This window comes from Antedon mediterranea, chromosome 2 (assembly GCF_964355755.1).
Source record: "Antedon mediterranea chromosome 2, ecAntMedi1.1, whole genome shotgun sequence".
Taxonomy (NCBI): domain Eukaryota; kingdom Metazoa; phylum Echinodermata; class Crinoidea; order Comatulida; family Antedonidae; genus Antedon; species Antedon mediterranea.
This window is the reverse complement of record NC_092671.1, coordinates 3,730,177-3,755,246: the sequence shown is the minus strand read 5'-3', so window position 1 is coordinate 3,755,246 and position 25,070 is coordinate 3,730,177. Positions and strand designations below refer to the sequence as shown.

Here is a 25,070-nt window from a genome sequence, read left to right as displayed (position 1 = left end):
ATAATACAAGCTAAGATTTGAGCGGTTCTTTTCGAAATGCCAACTAAATGAACCACTCAATAAAACTAATCAAATGAATAGACGTGTTTTAAACACTACATTTTATTATTTTATTTTGCACTTAAGGATAGGGATTTTACTGTGTGTTTTTTGTAATTAAATCCCGGCACGCGATAAGCCGATTTTCCTCCTTTATAACCATTTAATTCATTCATATTCGGCTTAACGTCCATTTATATAATTCAGTCATCATGTTTGTCACTTCTTTTATATATTTTTTTTAATCTCAAGTTGACTTTTTTATGTTCTTCTTTGTTTGTAACCGTTAAATGCTATAATATTATGGTTTTTAAAAATACGATTTCGTTCTATAGGCCTATATAGTGTAACGCAACCTACCACTGTTAGGCCTAAATATAAAGTTATAAAACACATTTTTACAATACTATCAATAGCATCATATTATTCATTTATTGTCGTTTGGCCAGTGTACAATTGTCGTAATGCAAATGATGCATCAAAAGAGTGTAGCCTATTATTATAGGCCTATGGTTTTTTTTACCGTACTATAACAACTGCACCAAAATTATATAAAAAATAATAGGCCCTATATTAATATATTATAATAAAATAACTATTAAACACAAACATCTTTATCCTTACATGTAGTAAAAGTATTTAATACAGCGAGAGTTTCAACAGATGACTTGCGATAGTTAGTTAGAATCTATCTTGTGACAGCTGATTTATCCAATTTCTCAATAACTTAGGCCTATAGATTATTAAAATGGTGGTTACCTGTTTTCATTACACATTTTAAAATCAGGTTGGAGTTTATTAAACAGAAAGTGTTTTAGAAATCTATGAGGTGCTAAAATTAAAGTTTTAGCACCTTAAATTTGACAATAGGCCAAAATACATTAAGAGGATTATCCAATTCGAATACATTAATTGACGATGACAATACGGTGTAACCGTTAACTGCCACGAGCCGCAGTCGGGTTTAGCGCCAATTATACCTCATCTTGTCTCCTTTACTGTTTTCTCCCAAAACTCACTCCTCGATTGTTCTCCTACTTTTTCCATTTCTTTCTTCCGCTTGTTTTCTCTCTCTTTTCTTCACTCTTCCATTTTCTTTCTTCTGCTCATTTTCTCTCTTCTTCCTCACTCTATTTTTTTGTTCATGTTGTTGTTTTATTTCCCCACACTGTTTATACTATACGTTTCATCTTTTGTCCTCCATATTATGTATCTCCTTCTTCTCGCACGATCCACACTCCTTCAATTCAATTATTTTACCGTTCATCTATAATTCTTTTTTTTTTTTCTAGAATCGCCGGATCCACTTTCATACATTTTGATTATAAAATCAATAATTTTTTTTTTTTAACAGTGGTACGCTTTCTCATGAAAGTGATATTTAACCAAAATTAATAAACAAGAAAACTTCGACCGAAGTATTACTAAATATTAAAAGTAATACAGAACTGAATTGCTTTTATTTGTTTATTTTTTAAATTTCAAATAAAAAAATAGAGTCATCAAACTGTTATGGAGATCATTGTTGTGAAAGTGTTGGGAAAGTTACTATGGGTTACTTATTCTTAATACATTTTGTTGCGTATAGTATTACCTTCTTTGTGAGACACTAAACGCGGTCTCAGTATTTCGCTAGGCTACCTGACTGGGGATTTTAGGTCATTAAGTGCATGAAAGTAGGGTATTTTGTTGTACTATTGAATTGGACACACAATGAGACGTTAGTGTAAGCGTGCCTTGAACAATACAGGCACGTGGAACCAGCTCTTTTATCAAGACATTTCACTGATGTTTGAACGAGTCACACAGTTGTAAGATTGGCCCTCAGGAACGGTTCAGTTGTTAAAATCTAGCGAGGTAGACATACCGGTTAAGAACAACACCCGTATAATGGTAAAAAAAAAACACACTAATAATCATTGGATTTACAAGATACAAGATAGATACAAGACTTTGCCAAAATCTTACAATTTTTAGGTATGTTTTGTACCTTAGTAGAATCATTAAATAATAAAAAGTGATATTAATAATTAAATAAATGATAATAGAATTCCTATCTATTAAAGTTTGGATTAAATATTTGATTGAAATATTTATATGCATAACATGAACAGTAAACCCATGCGAGGGAGAACGGTTGCAGTTGAGAGACACGAAACTGTAGGTCTTGTTTTTACTTTATTTTATTTGGCAAAAAAGTTACAAACAGCAATATATGAACAACAAATCAAAGTTACAGTAAAATGTTATTCATCCCTCATTGTGGAAAACTAAGTGGTGGCTACATATCAAAATACAAAAAAAATATATAAAAATACAAAATGTAAATAAAAAAAGAACAAAATGTTCAACATTGAAATTATAATTATGTAGTTTGCCAGATATCTTCTTCTTCAGGGTAATCCGTAAACGTTTTAAAATAGTAATTTCCAAAGACATGGGAGAAAAAAATTACTAAAGTTAAAAACTACTTTGAGTACAGTTGAATATGTGTCTGTTATACATAATATCGTACGATTTCCGAGGTGGATAATGTATAGTGCAGCAAACCTCAAATGCTGTTGACCCAACTGCTTTTAAAAATAAAAATTACAAAAAATGAACTTCATTATTTCTAGCATTCACTTTTGTCCTGTAATTTATAATTTAAGCAAAACCTTGTAAATTCCCGTACGGTATATTTTCAATTAATTGTTTGATATCGTTTGATTAAACTCCTAAATTAAACAGACACTTTGTAGTCTCTCAGTGACCGATCGCAATTTGTAATTCAATTCAACTTTATTTAACCACGGAGGCCCAGATCAACATGTCGTTGTTCTGCCTTATGCACAACAAAATACCAATACAATTTAAGCAGTGTTTTAACAATGTTAGTTGGCCTATATAATTGTTCCATTCAAGTGCACCTTAATATACAATGCTAGGTTGCATTAATTCAGTATTACGTAAAATTTAAGTGACTATGCTTAGGGTTGAATATATTATTGAAAAAAATAAATGTAAGTGGTATATTACAGTTTACATCCGGGTTTTCTCATCTATTAAGTCAAACGTGACAAAACAGAGCATAAACATGGATACACTTTATACGTTAGAAAATTAGCAAGATAAGATTAAATATTTATAATAAAAAGAGAAAGAAAGACGGGAGATGGGGGGGGGGGGGGCATACCACTGATTTCCACTTGGATGCAACGACAGCGCATCCAAAGTATTTTGACCAATCACAAGCCATGAATTATCCAAAAAATTAAATAGATATTTTGATCTTGAAGAATGCATGTTTTTCATATGATAAGTGTTAATGACCTTGACTTTGTTTGCTTAAGATATAATATTTTCCCGCTTTTTATATAAAATGTGTATTTTACGCCTTTGTGCGCACATCTTCTGTTTGTTCGTTCAAATCACGTCTTCGTCTATTGTTTGTATAGGTTGAATGTCTTAGTGACAAAAGCCTATTGTCTCTGGTGGTGGTGATTTCGAAAAACCTGAGATTTTATAAGTGTATTTGTGTTTCTTGTCAAATGTATTTATATTCGGTTCTTTATAATTGGAGCTTTATGTTTAACCAACGGCTCAACGTCCCCAGATCGTACAGTCCCAATTACAAGGTACTTTCTATTACGGTACCCGTGTCAACTTCATATGGGAAAACATGTTTGGCCGAGGCATCGGTTTTTCTTCGTACCTTACGTATTGAACACAACAGAAACAAATATAAAACATCTGAACAAAATGTGCTGGCTTATTTGTATTTATAAAAGTAATACTGATTGTCGGCTATTTTAGCAGTGTATTGCAGCATCGAACGTATTATAGTAATGTATCTAATGATATCATAAAGCAGGTTAGTTTCCAGGGGTTGGATCGATTGAGCTTGTTTCAAAAACAAGTTTAAACCAAAGAAAAATAAGCAAACAAGTCCGTCACATAAGATGACAAGACAAGAACCAGTTTTATAAATAAAGCATCATTCATGCACTTAAGTACTTTTTAATTCTGACTGATAATTTTTTTTTCCTTACATAAAATGGTCGCTTACGATAGGTGGTCTGGTCGATACAAGAGATGATAGTGGTTGTTTAAGAGAGGTGGTCGTCGCTTAATGTGGTCGATTATGAGAAGCTATCTCTTACGAGAGGTGGCCGATTATTAGAGGTCGCTGACAAGGGTGATCGCCGAAGCTGGATAATCATTTTACCTGGTCAGAGCCTAACATTCTCCTCGTCCGAAAACGCTAACCAACCTGTCGTATCATCATTACAATTTGGTTTTCAGGTCACATAAGTTAAGAATTTTAAATATTAAGCTTTCGGCAATTAGGCCTAGTTTTTGTACCAACAAACTAAATAAACTACAAAACTCTTTAAGACGTTTTTTTTGTAAATTGAAAAAGACTTGTGTTAAATAGAGCAGAAAACAGTAACGTGACCTAAATATTGTTGGAAAGTTTGCTTCCATTAATTTGTATATACAAAGATTTGAAAGGTGCCCCATCCCACTAGGGAATATCAGTATTAAGGGTTGGCTTTATTTTTGTTAGAAATTGATGCCGAAACTAGGATAAAAACAAGGCAAAGATATTAGTACATTTGAACCTAGAAGACGTTTGTAATATGAACCCCATTTTATATTATAGGTCGATTTCAGTATCTGTAATATTCCTGTAGCATTAATATTTTTAGAATTATTTGACGACACGCGACAGCTTCAGTGCTGTCGACGTAGTCGATTCTCGGTATTCTACTCAGTTGCATAGTCAAATTCCTTGATACAACATCACATATGATGTATCATAGACTCTTAACCATAATCATGTGATCCACAAAGGTGATGTATTGCGCAACGTGGAGATACATCACTGAGAATCGGATATCCGATGGTGCTATCGTCAAGGTACTAAACATTCTAAAAATAACTAATTACGTAAGTTTAAACCAAGAGGTACCTGCTAAACACTGTAGACAATATTAGTCGTATTCCGAGGCAGTACACAGCACCCCACTATTCTGGGTTCTAGGCGGAGTTTATAATATTAGTAAAAAGATCAATTTTTATATAGCGTTTTTTATATGGCGTTTCTTACATACTACTTGAGATTGAACTGTAGTTTTCAAACATCAAAAATCCGACTAGTGAACTAACATAAAAAAAACTACAGACTTGGGGCAAGTCTAAGTCCCCCAAATGAATTTCTATTCATAATTGTATTTACTATTCGCGTTTTCATAAATTATCCGAATAAATCAGTCAATGGCCAGTCACAAATACAGAAAATGAATTCAGTGAAAACGAAGTTTCTTGAACTTTTATTAGAACAGGTGATACATTACATTTTCTAAATTGTATTAATACTCCAGAATTGTAATAATTTGTTTTATGCCGTGTATTAAAATATTTTCTTTATTGCAGACGATAGCTCGCTGCGTCTTAGTTTGCGTGTAAATGTTGATGAAGGTATTTATCATAAAGAAGCAGATGATTTCGACTCGAAGTATTATCAATTATTTGTTTAGGTTTACGTAGAGAGGAAATGACATCTATTTTTGCAAGGTTACCTATCGTTAAAGCTAAAGAAATCAGATTCTTTTCTGAATAAAAGCACCTGTCGTCGACTCGCCAAGTTCATGCATACCCTCGCACTTACAAGCCTGCAAATTACTGTCGCATACTGCATCTAACCGGCTAACAATCCGAATACTTCGTAATTAGAAGTTCTAAGTTGGTATCTCTGGTTTTCTTATACATTTTCAATAAACCTGTTTGGCAATGTATCAACAAGCTAGTGAGCCGTTATGTATTTATATCAATTAATTCGAATATACACACTCTCTCACTAAGCCGTCTAATTTCCGTCAGTGTTAAGCGAATCAGAGGGGAGTTAAGTTTGCCGTTGGGCTAATTACAATTGTTCTACTATACATGTGATGTTTTAAGCGCTTTTGTGCGCACGCATAACCAGTTCAAAATAATGTGTGAATGGCAATGATAACAATAGATTCACCAAAACAGCAATTGTATCAATGAAAAACTTTAGGAAATTAACCCTTGCCTGATTTGAGATATAGTAATTAAAATCATCCAGGTTTAGTGATTTATTCAGGAAACGAAGGATGTCGGGAACGGCACAATTAGAAACAATTTCAACGAGTTTTCTGAAACTGAATGCCATCATTGGTCGACCATAAAATCGCCTGTTGAAACTTAAAGATATTTTTATTGACACCGTTGTATATAAAGATGCGGAAATTTGCGCAAAATGCCAGTAAGCGACGAGAATCCACAGTAAACGTATACCTAAAAGATTTAGCAAACATTTGTGTTAGGTAAAGATATTGTTTTATCGATTTTCATAATTAAAATCATTGATAGGTGTAATGGAAAATTATTATCCGCATTAAAGACTATCGGTAATACTGTTTTGATTTATCTGGAGAAAGTTGCGAGCGATATACATCGAATGAAAATGGCCATCGAGAAGGTAAATGGTAACGTTGAAGTCAAATTAAATTCACGCGAAAACGAACTTACAACCGAAGTGTTTTCCATCGAAAAGACAGTAAAGCAATCAACAAAAACATCTTCGATGAATAAACTACGTCGCAAATCCAATCGAAACGAAAATGTTGAAAAGAAATCTTCAGCAGCGGCAACGAGTGCTAAGGATAAAGAACCACACCTGGTCGCTAGGCGAAACGCACGCGAGCGGCGACGTGTTCAGCTCGTCAACGATGGCTTCTTACGGCTTAGAAAAAAGATCCCGACAGAGCCTAAAAATAAGAAACTTTCCAAAGTTAAAACTCTACGTTCGGCAATAAATTATATCTTACATTTGCAACAGTTGGTTGATGAAGAAAACGAGAGACAACGGGCGTTGCAGGAGATTCAACAACAACAACATCAACAACACCAGCAACATCAACAACAACAACAACATCAACACGCGATGTATAATAATTGGAACCATTACAACTTACATTCGATGGTATGTACAATATTTTCTTTTATTTCTGTTGTTGAATATGACATTTTAATGACACATATTTTTATTCAAAAATTGGACCAAAACAATTATTTTCCTGAAAATAAATGTAATTTTTTTAACTAGCAAAATTGTCTTATTTTATTTTCAGGAAAATAATTGTTTTGGTCCAATTTTGTTTGGTTAAGTTTAGGCCTAACCGTTTATTTTGTAATTTTTTAAGTGAAATCGTTATTTTTTCGTTTTTTTAATGGAAGTTAATAACTTGATTAACACGGCAAAGTGGAATATTCAATGTCTGCTTTTATCAATCTTTTTTTATATTTTTGGGAGACAATACTATCTTTGATATACTATGCCTTGCACTTTATTTACAAAATATTAAAGAATCTGTTTGATGTTTCAAATAAACGAAACAGATTTAACGAATTATTAGGTAAACATATCAATTTAATTTTGTTTCCAGTGTGTAGGCCTAACCACATTTTTCTATGTTTCTATAATATAATAATGTATAATACAGTTTTATACAATTTATTTCACACATTTTCAACAAAGAATAGATCATAGTTACATTTTTTATTTAAGATGTTTTCTTCAATTACTAAAGTATTTCTTTATAATTTACATTAAACAATCCAAAATGAATAAGCGATTTAAAAATATTGTTTTAAATGGTCGGAGTAAAGATTTATTGATCCACTTTATTTGAAAACTATTTTCACAAACCACAATACAATAAACAATTTTACAAGATAAGTGTCAATATCTAAAAGTTGCCAATGCATAAAACATTCATTACTAAAATATAACTGTAGCGATTTTAAAACACAATCAAATACAATTTTCAAATAAAAATATCTTTGTTTGTAAAGTGATATTATTAAAAGCATGTTTTCTTTTATCAAATAAATTTACCTAGGCCTAAATTTTACTATTTATTTTACTTATTTTCTACTACAGTATACCTTCAAACTGGTGGTTGATTGAAATCATTGACCTGTTTTTTTTTAGTTGAACAAAACTTGTTTATCGTTTCGTAAATTATATAAATGATGCAATATACATGAAAAATAGTTTTATTGTTGAATGTCCGCCAAGCCACGCGAATTGTATCCATCAGTACACGCGATTAATTATCTTGTAGAAACAATAATAATTTACAATCAAGACCCCTACCTAGACAATATAACGAGAGTAGAAAGAAACAATGCGACTCCCCACCTAGGAAATACATCGCTAGTTTCTTTGCTTCATACAAATCAAGAAACTAAAAACTCTTCATTCAATTAATAGATTATACGATCCAATGAATAAAAGAGAAACAAAAACACTCGCGCGTGCCGCCTTTTATGTCGTGCTTGTCGGTCAACAATACGGTATTCACAGCGATCATAGGATTCAGACAAAACAGCAATAAAATGAAAACAACCCCGAAGATGTAATTAGATTTCGGAAGAAAAATAAATACATGTCGTAAAAAAAATGGTGTAAATGAATTGATAAAATAATGGATTAACTATAGTCTTAAAACTAAAAGACTATTACTTTGATGGTTTCCTGTTCTGTCGGTAACTCAGCTCTAGTATTTACCAAAACCTAATTTGTAAATTATAATTAGCAAGTACGGAATGACTAAACCGTTTTTCACGATGTGGCTTTCTATGTTTATTCCAGAAATGTTTTGTTTCATTGCGTCAGTTCAAAAATCGCATAAAACAAACATTACAGAAGAGAAGAGTGAAGAAATTGTCTCTTAAAAAAGCAATTGTTTCGTTCGTTTGTCATGATACAAGGTTACAAAAGTTGACACTAAATCTGCACATTCCTCATAAATAAGTATTTTAATTAAACAATAATTGATTCATTAAATACTGTAGGAAAACGAAAAGATTTTAGCTTTTGAAAGAAGCCGACGCCCAGTCTAATTAATTAAGTTTCCCACTCTTGTTGTATTACAATAAATACAAACAACAGTTAACAAGTTTATTTCAGATTCACTATGGGTCTAGGATGCATTAATATTATTTTAAGTATAAGAATAAGTAAATCATAATTTTGTTTCAATCACTTTTATTCAATAAACAAAAAGACAAACTGTACAGAACACAGTACAAAAAGAAAAATAAATAATTTTAATAATGGTTTTAACACTTTGACTGCCAGAGGTTTTTCAAGTTAGAAACTGCCACCGCCAGCGTTTTTAGCCCAATTCGATGTTTATATTAAAGCTGATTGAAACCATTTATGTGATCTGATTTATATTTAATTTAGACTAAAATAATCATAAACATTTTAGCTTTACAATGGTATCAAGAACGATTTTTAAATCACAATATGTAAATCGTAATAGTAAAATGAAAGTAACCCACTTTTTGAGTTTTTCGTAGTTTCGCGCAAGAAAGTCGAGATATTCGCGATTTTGTGCAAGACATTACAATATGAAAATATCGCCCGGTGAGATCAACAAACAACGAAAAAGTTACTTACACGGCACCGATAGGCCTATAAAAATAAGTTATCACTATCGAAAAATGTATTACATTTTATAAATCATAAATCTTATATCAATGTTTCGCCAAAATCCACATAGTAAAGACACCAGGCCTAGTTAACCAGGCCTAAAGTTGGTCCGGAACCGTTTTACGACTAGGCCTAGGCCTAGGCTAGCCTAGTACTACTAGCCTAGCCTAGATAGTAAACTGATGATAATATCCATACCATTTCAAAACAAGTTTGTTTCGTGAAACTCGGTCACTTTCAGTAAAACACCAAAACAATTAGGGTATACATACAATAATAAAATTAAAGACTTCATATTGAAAATGACTCCATTATTTTTTATTCAGATAACAAACAAACATGTCAATCCACAAAACCTTTGTAATGCTTCGGCGGCATAGCTAGCGCGCGACCGATACACAATGCGCCAAGCCATCGCTCTACGCGCTACTGTGATGCGCGGTGTTTGTTATTTCGACAGGTACCATTTTGACAATCGTTCGTAACCAGATTAGTTACTTTCAAATTGTAAAATATTGACGGTCCAGACCGAATATAGTGTTCATATTTATAGTATATACCAATAATTAACCTATCTACCGGATTTCGTAAAAAAACGCGAAAAACGAAGATCTTCGTGTTTGGCAGTCAAACGTTGTGTTTCCAAAAACGAAGATCTTCGTGTTTGGCAGTCAAAGTGTTAAATGTGTGATCTTTATAAATTTTAATTTTTCACTAAGAGACACAAACATAACGTGCTCATCATTTTTTTTATTAAATGCGAGAGTCGCGAACTTTGTGCGCGTGCGACACGACTTAGTACGCGCGCGTCATAACTTGTGTACGCGCGCGTCACGACTTCTGTACGCGTGCGTTAATTTTTCGGCGTTTTCAATTTATCGATAGATGCGAAACTATCCACAAATTTGGATGTATTAAATAAAACTATTGCGTAAAGCAACATACTTTCAATGAAAAGAGATCACAGACCCCAATAAATATTCATCCAATAAAATAAATTAATAAAAGATAATGAATGAAAACCCAGCGGTTTTTGTTTTTATCTATCCCTTTTATAATTGGTACCAGCACTCGGATCTTTCAACATTTCGACACCGTAGACACATTGACTGGTAATTCAATAACTTCTAAAGAAAACTAATTTGATAAGTTTATCGAATATCACATTTTAAAGCATACAAAGCAGTGTTATTATAATGAACGTACGTTCGCGATCATTAGTTTGTGAGTGACTGATTTCTTCTTATTGTTTAACCGAATCCCATCAACAAGTTTTATAATTCCAGTAACAAGTGATTGGTTTCAACATTATTGAGTGTTGGGGTATGCATTGGAAATTGGTTAGAAAGCATATACGATTGGCTGCGTTGAATTTACAAGTTAAAAAAAACGCCTTTTGTCCTTTTCTAGGGTGGTTCAATAAACAAGAATAAAAAGATGGTCTTTGCCGCGGACACCTGCATGCTAAGCCACGAGTTGTAATAAATCATGGTTGACGGATTTCGCTTTATTCAATAATATAACTTAAGCACGGTTTCATATCTAGTCCTAGGCCGAGTATTTGTTTTGGATTTTGTCCAGGGACGCAGCGTTTCAAGCGTCGTCGTGTGGGTTACAATGGCCCTCCACACGTTCAGGATAAATGAACGTAATAGGGTTTACTTGGAGCTTTGTTAACATCTTATTTCTCAGGCTTACGAATAATAGATGTTTACATTCATGTCAGATATTCATGTTGAATGAAAGACCTAGTTATTATTATAAAAAACATCTTTTATTGTAAAATTACTATTGTATTTAATACGGCAATACTTCTGTACCGTGTCACTAGCACGCACCATTACTTATAGTAGAGGTGTGTGCGATAATTCTGTGGCATGTTATTGAGGTATTGGTTGCTTATCTTTTGGCATGGAGAAACTAACACTTTATGTAATGTTATACGAAATATTTCCGTTTATTAATAACTTTTATTCGCAATTCCCATACATCGGTAAAATGTATGTCAAATATTATATTTTCTCCCCAAATTTATACATGATTTAAAAAAACATATGATATGATAAAGCATGTTTGGCATATATCACTTCTACACACCCCAAGTATATTATAATATTTGAGGTAGTGTATTTTTTTTTTTTTTTTTTTTTTAAATACCGTATTTATTAATTATTACAATACCGTACTTATTATCACAAAGCAATTTACAATTTAACTAAAAGTATAAGATATGAACTGTTTAAAGGATTGAAAGTAAAAAACTTATCTCGTGACAATCTTTTATACAGAAAAAAGAGGAAAACATGATGTTGCCAAATTATTAATGGTTGTTAGCCATTTGTTATCTGCATTTATTAATGCTTTCGCTCAGTATTCGCTTAATTTATTATAATTTTACTGAAATAGTTTGATAACCTAAGCAGTCTTGATTTACAAAGAACGGATTTGAGGACAGGTGAACAGGAAATATTGCGATGGCATTTTGAAATCTCAAAGAAATGTTGAATAATAATAATTGAAATAGTGAACAATTGCATCAGCTAGCTCATTAACATAATGTTTCTTATCCAGTTCATTTCTCAAATCTCCATTTGATTGTAATTGAGGTACATTGGAATTGAAGAAAAAAAAAAAGAAGAAAATCTTGTGACCAAAAAAAGGAATCCGAGCCAAGGATAGAAATAAATTAAACACATTACATTTTGATTAATAAAACATAATTAATACTTTGGCCAAAATTATCATTAATTGATTTTATACCGATTAGTGTTTATTTTTTTAATAGAAACAGATTAGGCCTACAATTGAAAACATTAATATGCCGATGTCTAAGTGGTTCCTCATAATTTCGAAACCTTTTCCATTTTTGCTCTGTACTCTGTACTTACATAAACGAATTATTTTACAGAAATAGGTGATAGGATTCAAGGTTTTATAAAACCAGTACCAAAAGTGTTACGAAGCATGCTACGAAGCCAATGCAATGCAAACAAGATTATTGTACCTCTTAAGTTATAGGCTACGTCAGAATGTAACGCAAAGTACCATCTATGATAATGTATGCTATTGTTAAATTCATAATTAGCTTTCTTTAACGACGTCTTACCCTTTTTGTCTTACAGAATAATCGTAATTTTAACTACAATGATGCTGGAACTCCATATGTGTATTAAACTATACTTTACAGACAACAGGCACTATCGTACCGCTTGCCGAAAATGGCGTCACAAATTGCGTTGGCACAGTGTCGATATTATGCTGTTAACTAATATTGCGTCAACATTGATACATTGAAAAATCTTGGTATTATGTAATTAATTAAGTCCAGGAAGATGTCCACTCTTTTGCGTCAACATTTGCGTCGACGCATTAAGGGCATTGTGTGTAAGGAAGATATCCTGTCTTTTTCTTCAACTTTGAGTTTACACATCCACGATATTGGTGATTAGATAATGACGATATCTTTTATGCGTCAACAATTGCGTTAGATTCATGTCATTGAGCTCAGATTTCGGTATATATGGTTAAGAGACAGTACAGACAGAGAAATGACAAAAACAGGCCTGATTAATATAATGTAAGCATTGTGACAATTACTACACGTGAAATGTTGGATCAGAAAGTACAATATTAAATACATTCAAACCCAACTGAACTGAACCAGTATACTCAGCCAGGCCCATCTTGCCAATGTCTCGCAAAACAACCACCGATATGATTGCATGCAATTGAGTAAAACAAACACTGATTGCTAAAATGCATTTGTTTTTCAAAAATATCAAGCACTAAATGTAAATAATACTATGTTAATTTGCGATCAGAGCCCTAATATCAGTATCCGGTGTAAGAGGTTGAGATGTTCCGACTTGTTGATAAACATCGTCTTTTGGAACTATGCGGATTTAGAAATAAATGTACTGCAACAATGCACTAATTTCGGTTGACGAAATTTATTTTTGTATATAATATAGGCGTTGCTTTTGAGAATCTGAACTTATATTAATATTGCTGTAATTATTATTTAAAATAATAATTATGACAATTTGTATTATTATTTATTAAATTGAAAATGCTTTTCACTTTGTTTCGGCTATTTCTTTAATTGTTCATTATAGCAATTAGGCATGTCGTTTGTGGCAATTTAATCGATTAAGCAAATATTTGAATAGTAAGAAACGGACAAATTTCAAAGAGACCAAAATACAGAGATCCCTTCTATAGGGAAACACCGAGACCCAACGAAGTGTGCTCTACTTATCAGAGGTGTGAATAAAGGATAGTCGTACAGTAGTAAAAAATAATATTTCCCCTCATAATTCGTTTTATGAGAAGTTAATTGAGGGGTTTTACAATAACCATAATTAAAAGAAAGAAAATTATTGATTAAAAAGGAGTAAGTATTTTTTTATTAACAATATGGAGACAAGTCTCCTGGAGAGGCCAGATAGTCACAAAGACAAACATTATACACAAGATGCTACACAAACGAAGTCTTAAATATAAGTCTCTGAGAGTGGAGTTGATCCTGTCATGAGAAAAAATAAACCTGGCATCTGACAGGATTTGAACCCAAGACCCAGAATCGGTAGCCGAGCGACTAAACCACAGCACAGTCAATTTTTCGATTGACGTGTAACCTTTAAATGGTAAATTGCTTGCTGAACAAACAGACATAGTTCACTCGTATGCATGTCTCGTAGTTTTAAATCTCCATGTTGAGACAGTTCTCTGTTTAATCCTTGTCATAACATTGTATTTTAAAATATTCTAGATAATATCTAATACGGATTATAACGACAAGCTTTGACCGCATCATGTTTCTCTAGAAAACCATTTATTTTTGTTTGCAAAACTTAAAATGACATTAATATACCGCCCTCACATTGTACTGACTCGACCACATGACCTCACCCAGTAATAATTATTATGGGATTGGGACTTTGCGCGACTACAAGCTTCTTTCTTCTATCCTGCAGTACTGGATAAATGTAAATAATATGTTTAACAGGCTTTTCAAAATGTTGATGGAAGAATTTGCAAAATTAGTTGTAATGGATCATCATAATTGTCCCGTGATTGATCAAATAGATTGCGTTAAGCTTTGTTTCCATTAAAATCGTTACAGCGTTTCCATTAAAATCGCTACACGCGCAGATGTCGCCGACGCAATCGGGAAGGCTCCCCGATTCATCGCAGTCAAATCGGCAAAGTTCAACCATGTTCAACTTTGCCGATTGTGTCGGCGATGAATCGTATAGGCGTACCAAAGAATATTTAGTGCTCGCGTACTAGATCCCCGATAAATTCTAGCGTTTCCATAGAATCGCTACGCTCTGTCGTGTAACGATTTTATGGAAACCAGGCTTTACGCATTTTGGACGGAACCAATCTCAGTATCTATTGTATCATAATCTATCTATCTAATATCTGACTATGTTGATTAGTGTAGGCTAGGTCTATCTATTTTTCTTTTTTGTCTTTTAAATAAATAACAAATCTTTTTCACATTTTTAGAGGAGGTAAATTCTGTGAGTTTGATTGCAACGAAAGGGGCGAGCATATATGCAACGAAAGTATATTAACCAATCACAGTGGCTCATATCATACTGATTTTCGATTGTGATTGGTCAAATGAATTTCATTGCGCGTCTTGGTTGGATCCGATCTATTATCAGTCTATATCTCATACCACTATCAGTACTCTAGTACCTAGTACTGGCAAATCGTCACGTTTAGAGAGTCAACATACTTTCTTAAGCACGTGCGACGCTACATGAACAAGAGTCAAAGACCGGTTTTTTTTATAGTTTACGTCTACGCGACAATAATGAAATTTAAAACCTGAAAGAATATTTACATAACGCTAATCAATATTCTAACGTATTTGAATTTGTTAACCACTACTTGCATGATAGCTGTTTGATTGGTTTGAGATACGTGATTATAAATAAATTAGCGTGTGAACGCTATGATGTATAGACACGTGACTTTCTCCATTTACACACCACACGTGCCACGCTCAAGCTTAATTTTTAAGTTGACTGGTTTGTAAAGATGTTTGTTTAATTCAATATTACCGTGAGTATTATACGGGGCGCCTTCCGAAACATTACATATTCTTATATATTCTTACATTGTAAGACAGGAGGTACTGTATATTTTGGCACCCCGTAATTTTAGGTTAACTTGTATACGCAGGCAGGGCTTTTAATATTTACTTTTTATTTCATTCAACAGCGAGCAACTCGCTAACAGGATGGATAAGCTATGTTATGTTATGATTTATTAACTCCACTACCCACTGCTACAATTATGGAAAATAATTTAGCCTAAAAATATGAAATGATTGGTTAACCATAACAGGGTGGAATTGATGTAATTTATTTATCGATTTATCGTCATGACAATCTCAACCAAAAATTGTTTAAATCAATTTTCCTATTGTGATGATTAATACATTTTTTGATATTTTGTGTGTTATAGAAAAAAGAAATATTTTGATTCAGCATCTCCATATTCTCATTATTCTCAATATCGACCATAGCAGTGAATTTCACTGAAATTGCCAATACCTATTTCGTTATTGTTGCCAAGGTTTTTTTTATAAGTTGACTGAAACTCATTGGTCTTCATCTGATTCATAGCGGGCGCTATATACATTTTTACTTTCTTTACCATACTGACAATCTGCGCTCGTTGATTTTCGTAGAATTTTCGTTATACCATTCATACGAAATTCAAAGGAAAAATAGTAAACAAAACAAACCAGTTGAGTACGATAATTTACAAGTTTTCCTAAAGATATTCAAACTTTTAATAGTAGACATGAGAGAATGGTGAATGGCCGAACTGTTTGGATTTGAAAAGTTGTTTGTACACACATTTGTACACAGTAAAAAATGACATAACATCTCCATTGTTTGTACAGTATAATTTTAATTCCATCTCCACAAAAAAATACAAATAGAAATATATTGATATATAATACAACATGATCACAATTATCGAACAAAGCTCTGTAAATTGAAAGCCCATTGTCATAATGAATACCACAACACAATATTAACATTACTACTAGTTCTGCCATTGATTTTAAATCAATCATTGTTTATAAGACTTTTCAGCCAGACCTATATAATAACAACCGTAAGAAAATATGCTTTTCCTAAATGTTGATAATATTTTTGATAGCATCTTTAAATTTAGGATTTAAGACATCATTTTTTATAATAACATAATTTGGTTGTTTTAATTTATGAGGTCCATGGTTTGATACTGTAAATGGATTGTATAAATTGAGCAAAAAGACGAATAATTGCCAGTCCGAATAATTTTGTTTCCTTTTTTTTGTTTTAGACTAGAATTGCACATTCCTGCTGCTTCGTCATTCTATACACAGCAACATTCACACCAGGTAAGTCACTTTGAACATTTTGTGAAGATTTTCGAAAAAAAAGTTTGCTGTTTCGGTGACTCAATGAAGTCCCGTGCTAGTACGCGCGCGTACAAACTTTGATACAAAATATTGGCGTTAGTTTATTACGCTCGCGTCAACTTCGTGATGTCACCTCCTAAAGCATACTAAAATCGGCCAAAAAAATCTATTCTTTCTAGTGTATTTATGTGTGCTTTGTTAACTTAACTAAAAACGTGACTTGAGCTTTACAATACTATTCTTCCTATTTGTATGTTATAGGCCTACTATTTACTCGCAGACAAGGTATACCCGCGACTTATACGTTCCCTTTCAATCGTTTCGTTATAATGTATTTGCTAGCCTATATAATCTATATATAAATTTACGTAAGGGCAAAATTCGGTAAATCGCGCTTTACTTCTAGAATTTTTACTCGATGGTATATAAAGTTGGTTCGTACTTTCGGTACTGATTTTAACCACCTGATGTAACCCTGTTTACTAATTAAATTAAGTTAGATAATTATTTATTGACGATTAAAACGAATTTAGGTTCAACGATTTGCCCCAAATAGGGGTGTTTTTCGATCGTGGTATGCACTGTCTAATGGATGTCCATCTTGAAAAATACCCGCCACAAAAATGCGAGGAGGCTTCGCATTTTCCTATCTCCTCCTACGATAATTGTTTTTAATAGCTGAAAACCGGTTGAACAGCTAGAGTACAGCATCATAATGTTGAAGACAGGCCGATTTTCTTTAAAAAATACTATTTTGATAGATTTAATATACGTTTATAGAAATGTATTGATTTGCAATGAATGGAACATTCCAAATTATTGCATACCTCCATGGTTTAACACAAGTAGGTAAATTTATAGACCCTTGGAAAATAAACAGAAATAGTATTGTAATGCTATACAATACTGCAAATAGGTATTACCACTTTCGATCGCTATTTGAATCAAAAGTGTGTTGGTACTGTTAGATAGAATATAAACAAAAATACTAATAAACTTTATCACTGTGAGTGTGGGTAGCCCCTGCTTTTAGATTATAAACACATAATAATATAATACTTTATTACCGTCAGTTGTTTCTCAGCGTTTGTATTAATTAATAATTACAAAAATATAAATGTATTAGTGGTCATTAAATGTACTTTACTATTTCAATTGACCATGAGACAGTGACAGTTTTAATAAAGTATTAAATCGGAAATGTTTTACTCTATTTAGTGGTATAATATTTATAGGCCTATAAAAAAAATATTTCGTTAATGATTGGATAATAAAGAAATATAAAGAATAATTTACCAAAATCGGGTTTGTTTAAATGAGTACAAATAACAAATTTCGACTCATTTTGTGACAAGTTTCTAGGTGCTAATTTTGGTTGACTACATAAATCATTGTGTCTACTTATTTGTTTCTGTAAACGACAATGTTTTATAGTCCTGCCGTACGTACATTTAAAATCGCCAGTTTTTTTACGCTGAAATTACTATGTATTCGAGAACCATCTGTGGGCACGAACTAGATGGTACGCGAGCGAAGCGAGCGTACCATCTAGTATGCCTAATAAAGAGAACATTAACTTTAAAGAATTGAGCTGAAGTTTCCAAAGTGTTTGCTCTAACGGTATTGATCTCTATTGTGTAATATTCACTTTAAAACGTACACGTATTATCGTATTGTAGGCCTATTTATTTGGTTATTAAGGAAGTATTTGTGACGGGAGTTGGGCTATGTGTGCCGCGAGACGTCCTTGAGTCTAAGCACACGTGCCACCTATTGTGTACGAACCGTAAACAGTACAGCGTTCTATACGTTATGTTTCAAATCAAAGCTTTTTCAAACTACTCATACCGAGCACCTGGACTTTAGAACAATATCGGGACCTTTTATTTCAGAAGAAAAATAACAATAACTCATTTATATGTTTTTGTATGATATTATATGTTAATAAGTAGACCTACATTAACATGAATGTTTATAATTACATGTTAACATACTGTGACGTAACTACTGTGATTTAAAGAAAAATTAATGGTTACCTTAACAGTTGTTCATTAATTCTATTACAACGTCCCTCTGATACTCTATTACGTAGGGCTATAGTCTCATTTATATTTCTTTTTAATTAGTGTTCAATTTAAACATTAGCTTATGTCAAATTGATGTTGGAGGTAGACCTGTCGTCAGCTTTTGTGTTTGTTGTATTGGAATTTTGTAACCGAAGTATACACAGTAGAATCCTTTCATTGGAGTCCTTAATTTGAACGCCCCAATTAAGGACATACTTTCTCGTGAAATAAACAAGCGGAGATATTTATGATAGCATTACAGTCATCTCTTATTCGAGGTATACACCCTTATTAATAAAGGTACCGTTTGTTGAATGTCACCTTAATATGTGGTTCTACTGTTATTGATGGAAGTTTACCCCGTACACATACTATTAAACACATTTTGACGTTTAATTTGTGAAAATGTCAAAATATTGCTTGAACTAAATTAAAAAACCACACATCACAACATTTGTTTGCATTTAGCGCAGTTTTACCTTTTTTTTTTAATGTAAACGCGTTCAAATTAAGTAAACATCGATATAAACGCGTCTTCATTTTCCGATATGGTGACGCATTACGCATTACGAAACCTATTACTGACACTCGGTATGTGTTACAAGAGTCGTTCCGTAACTATATTACACATAAAGAACAAATAAATAAAACTCTGTAGCAAAGAATATATTAAAATATATAAATACATCAATATTTCGAAGACAGGCTGGTGGTGATGCCAACTTTACCAAAGTGCACAATTCAGTAATCAGTTTTTCTCCTCATAATTACCAACCACCCCTCCCTGTTCTATTATAACGTTTATCTGAGTTTACGGCACAGTGTTTTGTAAAATTCCTTGTCTGCAAATGACATATCAATATCTTTGTAGAGGATGCCACATTGCAATTGGTTTCCTAGGTGATGACATCATTTGTTGCCAATGAACGAGCGCAGCGCCGCTAGATGATGGACCAATCAAAACATGGCCAACACTTGGTGCTTTACTTGAAAGTATATTTTCAGCAACAGTAATGCGAATAGTTAATGCCTTAAAAAAATAATGATTATTATATTAATACTTTCTGGAAAAACAATATTAAACGCTAGATAATATGGTTGCACTAGAATCCTTGTTATTCACACCTAGGAACCTAACAAAGCTTTCTCTGAATAGGGGTATTCACTGAAATAGGGGCTCTCCCTGAAGAGGAATTTCCCTTGAATATGAGGTTGCCTGGCCGCCCTGAATTGAGGTTTCCGTGAATATAGAGTGTTATATACTGTATTAAAATACTGTATTAAAATATATATATATCTCCTATGTTCGTTTCACGAGAAAGTGTCCCTTCAGGAGGTTTCCCTTTATTAGGGAGAGATCCCTATACATACAGAATGTATTGCAGTGATTGTGATGCCTTTCCAATCTTGTGGGTTTTATCAGAGACGTGGCATAACGTTTTTAAGAACGGTGCATTAGTAAATGGCCTATTTTAACATGTAACGATTTATAACTCAGACAGGCAAATATCCGTAATATCCTTCCAGCCAGATATGAGAAGGTTGTAATAGTCAGTAAATGGTTATACCCTTACCTCTAGGAGTGATGGTGGAGCCGAGAAGATCATCGCTTCATTATAAATAGGACAAGATTCTGATCTCTTAACCGACGTTCGTTTTTTACTAATCTTCTTTCCATCTTGTAACAGATATACTTTCACAAAGGGATCTGTATTCAAAAAAGCACAACAAATACACACGTAATTTGTTTTAAAATTCATTTGAAAAGTGTTACAAGAGGCAGATAAATTAATAATCGTACGGTCGTGGTGTATGACTGGTATGTGATTTTCGATCATGTGGTTAACAGCCATTTTCCCCGTATGATTCGTAACTGGTCCTGTGGCCCAATGGATAAGGCATCTGACTACGATTCAGGGGATTCCAGGTTCGAGTCCTGGCAGGATCAATATTTTTATGTACATATATTTATAAATCATGAATAATACCACCAAACTTGCGAGTTAGGATGACTATAACGAGGCATTTAATATGTTTATGTTTTATTTATATATCATTTACGCATGGTATTTACGCATGGTATTTACGCATGGTATTTACGCATGGTATTTACGCATGGTATTTACGCATGGTATTTACGCATGGTATTTTAAGGTGAATAATTACATTTTCACTATGGTTCGGTATTACAAACAAACAAACAAACAAAGGTATACATTTTTTATTTACCATTGTTTGAGTCAATTATATTTATCTACCCTCATTATACATTATTTGGCATGGTTTCTTGTGACTTAATTAGCGGCTTATATTCAAGCACCCACAGAAATAATAAATAAATGGTATCATATTTCTTCTAAACGTGCTGCCTAATTAATGTTTAACGTGTACCATAAATCAAGTCAGCTTTCATAGAATATCTAATCAGTTTAAGATATATCTGGTCCTGTGGCCCAATGGATAAGGCATCTGACTACGAATCAGGGGATTCCAGGTTCGAGTCCTGGCAGGATCGCATGATTTTTTTTTCTTCTGTGTTTTAGGTTAGCCACTGAAGCTGCTGCGCACACTCATATATGTTGGTACCCCAAAAACATGAAAAAATTATAAATAAAATAAAATGAATAATAAAATCAGAAAAATGTCCTTTGCAGTTTGATTAAAATAAAGGCAATCACTTCCAACGTACCAAAAATAATGATTTTACTTAATACAGTACAAAGACAACCTAAACGGTAAAAATGTAACAAAAAGTCATCGTCTGACAGAAAAATGAATATTACTAATAAATATAAATATAAATTAAACATTCATCTTTATTATTCTGAATTGCAATTTTGTTTTAAGATAAAAACAATCCGATCCTGCCAGGACTCGAACCTGGAATCCCCTGATTCGTAGTCAGATGCCTTATCCATTGGGCCACAGGACCTGTTGTCTAGCCGAAGACGAGCTTTACAATGCTAATAATATTAGCATTGTAATAACGGTATTATGATTAATTATTAAATACCAATTTTACGCAATGGAGAAGTTTTCCTGAGTAAGCGTTCACAACGTATACTATCATAGAGTTATGTATCTGGTCCTGTGGCCCAATGGATAAGGCATCTGACTACGAATCAGGGGATTCCAGGTTCGAGTCCTGGCAGGATCGTGTTTTTTTTTTTACTGTTGCACAATGTTTGTGTTTATTTATTTATCATGAGAGTAAATTATAGCCTAATGCATTTCAACATATTTATCCATTTTGGTAAATTGTATTCTAGATCTGTAGGTTTCTGTAGGTTTCGAGCAGTTACAATTTAGTGGTAAAACCACTGTATCATTCGAATTCCATTTTTTAAAAATTCATTTATTTATTTCATATTTGTAAGATAATTTAAAAAATCCGATCCTGCCAGGACTCGAACCTGGAATCCCCTGATTCGTAGTCAGATGCCTTATCCATTGGGCCACAGGACCTGTTGTCTAGTCGAAGACAAGCTTTGTAATGCTAACATACGGTATTATACGATTAATTATTAAACACCAGTAATTTTACGCAATGGAGAAATTTGCCTGAATTAGCGTTCACAACGTATACTTATACTATCATAGAGTTTCGTATCTGGTCCAGTGACCCAATATTAAGTTGATTTGGTATTCGAATCCTAACTTTAGTAGGAAGAACAACACTCTCGTGAAATCAATTTTTGTTTTGTAATTATAAGGTTGGTTTGGGATTCGAACCCACACTTTAGTAAGAAGAACAACACTCATGTGAAGGCACTTTTAATTTTGTAATTATAAGGTTGGTTTGGGATTCGAACCCTAACTTTATTAGCAAGAAAAAACACTCATAACGTGAGATAATTTGTTTTTTGTTGTTGTAAATATTAGGTTGGTTTACGATTCGAACCGGACTTTCAGTCAAAGCACTCACCTGCGGTTTCTTTTTGGTCTGTCCATTTTAGGTTTCTCGCCTTAACTATTATTACCATTAGTCTGGCTGCCGTCGGTAGGTAACTCAGCGATATCAATACATCTCCTAAGTCCATGGTAGTCTAAGATATAAATTAAATTAAATGTTATCATAATACTTAGCCTAATTAAATTAATACATTAAATGTTATACCCTGGAAGTGCATACCAAAAATATCCTACGAGCCGTAACGATTGTGTTCTTTATATCAGCTCTATCTTTATTCTAAACGTTATATTTATAAAAAATATTTGGACACATTTTTTTGTCATATAAAGTTTGAGAGTGTAGACATAGCATTAAAATAACTAATTTTATTAATAAAGCATATTATTTTGTAGGGAAAAAAATAATAGTTTAGCTCGGCCTTCTTGTGTTTTTCTGTGAAAAAAATCGTTTATTCGCAAGCAATAAAACAGTAATTTGCCAAAATCATCAGCTAACTAGTTTTCGATTAGAAAGAAAAAAAAAAACAATTTGCTTTCCAATAAAGGGAGTGAGACAAATAATGTCAAAAAAACATTTATTTAATTTATTAATTTTGTATTGCCATGGTTAAGACATTGATTTTGTCCCACCTTTGAGCATGATCACTCATGAAAAGGGCGCTATATAAATTATTATTATTATTATTATTATCCCTCCAAGTTTCAGATAAATGTCTCATTGTTATATAGTTAAGAATTACTTAATTAATTGGTGGCGCTGTTTACAATATTTCTCAGTAGCGAAATGTTTATATTAATAATAAAAAATGAAATGCATTGCCGTAGTAAGATATTTACATTATACATGATTGTATCGGAATAGTTATGTGTACTTTTAGTGGAGGTTATTGTACTGTGGGCTACTAATGTACATTAAGTAGGCCATTCCAGCTTAGTGTTGCGCTTTCGCGTTTATGGCAATGCCAAATATAAGGCCAATTATCGTAACATGACTTAATTAAGTAGGCCTATAGAGTGCTTACCTCATCATCCGACATTTCAGCTAGGTCTAACCAAGCGGTGAATGGGTTTGGTACGAGATTGAGGTCGCTTAATCGAAGTCTGCAAACGCCTAGCATTCCTATTCGCGAAAATCGATCACAGCTTAAGACAACTAAACGAAGAGCACGATAGTCCAGTTCAGCTTTTGGAATGTTGAAAAGAAATTTCTCGTTATAAATGGGACTGAGGCAACGATTTGCAATCTAAATAAAGTTGAAATAATATTATTAGAAAAGTTGCTAAAATACACAGAATTCAATTAATTAGGAAAATGCTTAAAGCGTGGTTCCCACTAGCGACGCAACACAAGGACGTAACGCAACGCAAGTGAATTGACCAATCACAAGCGATGGCTTATTCGCTTGTGATTGCTAACTGTCAATAACTTCGCTTGTCATTGGTTAAAACGCTTGCGTTGCGTTTACGTCCTTGCGTTACGTTCTAGTGGGAACCAAGCTTAAGGGAGTAAAATAACTCCCTGTCTAAAGTTGCCATTTGATAAATATTATACATAATACACAACAGTTAAACTTAAAATCTCAGTAAATAGGAGATATATAATAACTAGATTCCATCCCCCTTCCCCACACACACACAACCCACCCATCCACCCGGCCGTGCTCACTAACTAATGTGGACACCCCATTTGGACAATAATATGAAACTTAATCCTATAGCAAATGTTTAGTTATGAGTGTAAATTTCTGTAGAGAAAATGTTAATCATGTTGTCAACATTGATGGACAGCCGTTGCACATTGTGAACAATACTACAATCTTAGGCGTTAAGTTAACATTAGTTCTGATCTTAAATGGAGCTCTCATATCACTAAAGTGCTTAGCAAAGCAAAGCTAATGGTAGATTATATATGTTGAAAGTACTTAAGCGATTCAAAATGCCAATTGTTGACTTATTAACTATTTACACTTGGTATGTCAGATCCTTAACTGAATACGCTGCTCCTGTGTGGCATTCTGGTCTTACCCAACTTGAATCAAATATGTTAGAGAGAATCCAAAAGTGAGCATGTAAAATTATTCTAGGAACTCTGTTTTCACACTATAAT

At 33.0% G+C, this 25,070-nt stretch overlaps 1 protein-coding gene and 5 non-coding genes across 6 annotated transcripts in view; 3 read left to right on the top strand and 3 right to left on the bottom strand.

Moving 5' to 3' along the window:
• Positions 1 to 18,534: 18,534 nt before the first annotated feature.
• The window catches only part of LOC140039515 (synaptotagmin-12-like), a 35,976-nt gene continuing 29,440 nt past the window's right edge, over positions 18,535 to 25,070 (bottom strand). The window contains exons 5-8 of the mRNA XM_072085124.1: positions 23,986 to 24,207; positions 22,977 to 23,097; positions 20,626 to 20,759; positions 18,535 to 20,081 (exon numbers count right to left, since the gene is read on the bottom strand). Coding sequence (XP_071941225.1) covers positions 19,908 to 20,081; positions 20,626 to 20,759; positions 22,977 to 23,097; positions 23,986 to 24,207 — 651 coding nt within the window. The 3' untranslated portion in view covers positions 18,535 to 19,907. The remainder of the gene's footprint in view (positions 20,082 to 20,625; positions 20,760 to 22,976; positions 23,098 to 23,985; positions 24,208 to 25,070) is intronic.
• Positions 20,927 to 20,999, top strand: Trnar-acg (transfer RNA arginine (anticodon ACG)). The gene has a single exon. It is a non-coding gene; the product is annotated as a tRNA-Arg (tRNA).
• Trnar-acg (transfer RNA arginine (anticodon ACG)) lies at positions 21,494 to 21,566 on the top strand. The gene has a single exon. It is a non-coding gene; the product is annotated as a tRNA-Arg (tRNA).
• Positions 21,911 to 21,983, bottom strand: Trnar-acg (transfer RNA arginine (anticodon ACG)). The gene has a single exon. It is a non-coding gene; the product is annotated as a tRNA-Arg (tRNA).
• Positions 22,136 to 22,208, top strand: Trnar-acg (transfer RNA arginine (anticodon ACG)). Its single transcript has one exon. It is a non-coding gene; the product is annotated as a tRNA-Arg (tRNA).
• On the bottom strand, positions 22,444 to 22,516 carry Trnar-acg (transfer RNA arginine (anticodon ACG)). The gene has a single exon. It is a non-coding gene; the product is annotated as a tRNA-Arg (tRNA).